We start from the raw sequence: 1826 nt of genomic DNA on the forward strand, positions 1-1826 counted from the left end.
GATGTAATTGTTTGCGTAACAATATTTTATTAATATTAAAATGATGAATTAAATATATTAATTTCCATAACTAGTAGTATTGATGTGCATATAAATGACGTGGAATTGTAGTTATATTCAAAACTTTCCATTCGAGGTGGGGCTACTGCAGATGGATATCCATAAATATTAGAAAAATGGGAAGTGCTAACATAACCGTGTTCTACAGATCGATGATCTGTACCTGGCTGGGCACACAAATCTTCTATAAAAAGGCTAGAGGCCATTGTTTTTCATCACAGCCTTCTCTTGTTTAACTGCAAATACTATTAAGCTTCTTGAAATCAACAGGGAAAAGATATGTCTCTAGGTGGTCAGTTGGAAACTGATGTAGAGATCAAGGCTCCTGCCAAGAAGTTTCATGATGTCTTCAGCTGCAGACCTCACCACATTTCCAATGTCTGCCCTGAAAAGATACAGGGTGTCGATTTACATGAAGGTGATTGGGGAAATTCTGGATCTGTAATCTGCTGGAATTATATGCATGGTAAGGCCAATCTGCTGAAGCTCTTATCCGTGGATATAGATAGGTTATACCAAATTACGTTAATTATCATATCTCTTTGTAATTCCTAATTAACAGATATATCAATATGTTATTAAATTCATTACTAATAATCTAACATAATTGTTGTGTGGCAGATGGGGTTCCTGAAGTTGCAAAGGAGATAATTGAAGCCATAGATGACGAGAAAAACTCAACCAATTTCAAAGTGAATGAAGGACATCTGCTGGAGAAGTACAAGAATTTCCATCTCATTGTTCAAGCCACTCAAAAGGAAGAGGGCAGCTTGGTGCATTGGATTTTGAAGTATGAGAAGGTGAGTGAGGATATTCAAGAACCAAAAGGGATGCTTAAATTGGCAATCGATGTTACCAAAGATATTGATGCTCACCTTATGGAGCAGGCTAATTAGATCTGCAGAGATTGCTTAATAATGAATAATAAATAAAATAATATGTATGTGGGTGTGTGTGTGATTTGTTTAAACATGTTGGCGTAATTACGTGCCCTATAAATATGAAGTACTGGCCTATTGGAATTATATCAAGTGCTTGTATAATAAATGATTTGAAGTATTTTATTGTGACAGCTTTCTTAAGTCTTGAATATGAATAATATTTATGTACTTGTCGAGTGTTTTCTAGATATATGATTTCAGAAATAAACAATGTTTCCAGGCTACAAAACCAATAAGAATGGCAGTTGACACATCTCGTTTTTAATAAAGATTAAACAAAATGCTCATAATTTTTTAATTTAGAGAAAATTAATATCTATAATTCTTTCATATATTAATGGTATTAGGTCTCTATCGCCCTAAGATATTAGGCAATTCCCTTTATTAACCCTAATTTTGTGGGAAGGAAAGTTTGCTAGCTTTTTATTGGCAATTGAAACCTGTTTCACTTTGAAAACCACACCAACTATATTGACATATTGCTGACAAAAATTATAGTTAGCAAAACTTGACCATTATCAATTGAAATTGGCTTTTTTAGTTTGCCTAAAGGGATTGTTAATTTGTTGGTTTATGGAAAACACCAGTCAAGAATGGATTGCACTAAAGAAAGACAAGGCTATATCTAGTTACAGAAGAAAAAAGATAAAACAGAGGAAGAAGAAAGTGTAAATTGATACGTCTCTTATTCAATGATAGGCAACGTGAACCTTGGGCATTACAAGAGGAGTTTTTAAAGAAGTAAAACTAAAGAAATGAATCCCATAAAATCTGATACAAATGGTCCTGCAGTTGGCGTTATCCTCCAAAAATCATGCAGTTTCT

The 1826-nt window shown here is 33.7% G+C and overlaps 1 protein-coding gene across 1 annotated transcript; it reads left to right on the forward strand.

The window, feature by feature from the left end:
- The first annotated feature begins 240 nt into the window (after positions 1-240).
- LOC116125194 (MLP-like protein 43) lies at positions 241-1187 on the forward strand. Its single transcript, XM_031410935.1, has 2 exons — positions 241-526; positions 682-1187. Exons 1-2 carry the CDS (start codon positions 340-342, stop codon positions 954-956), a joined length of 462 nt encoding a protein of 153 aa, XP_031266795.1. The 5' UTR covers positions 241-339; the 3' UTR covers positions 957-1187.
- Positions 1188-1826: the final 639 nt, after the last annotated feature.

The sequence above is a fragment of the Pistacia vera genome, unplaced genomic scaffold, assembly GCF_008641045.1.
Source record: "Pistacia vera cultivar Batoury unplaced genomic scaffold, PisVer_v2 Contig160, whole genome shotgun sequence".
NCBI classification, from domain to species: Eukaryota; Viridiplantae; Streptophyta; class Magnoliopsida; order Sapindales; family Anacardiaceae; genus Pistacia; species Pistacia vera.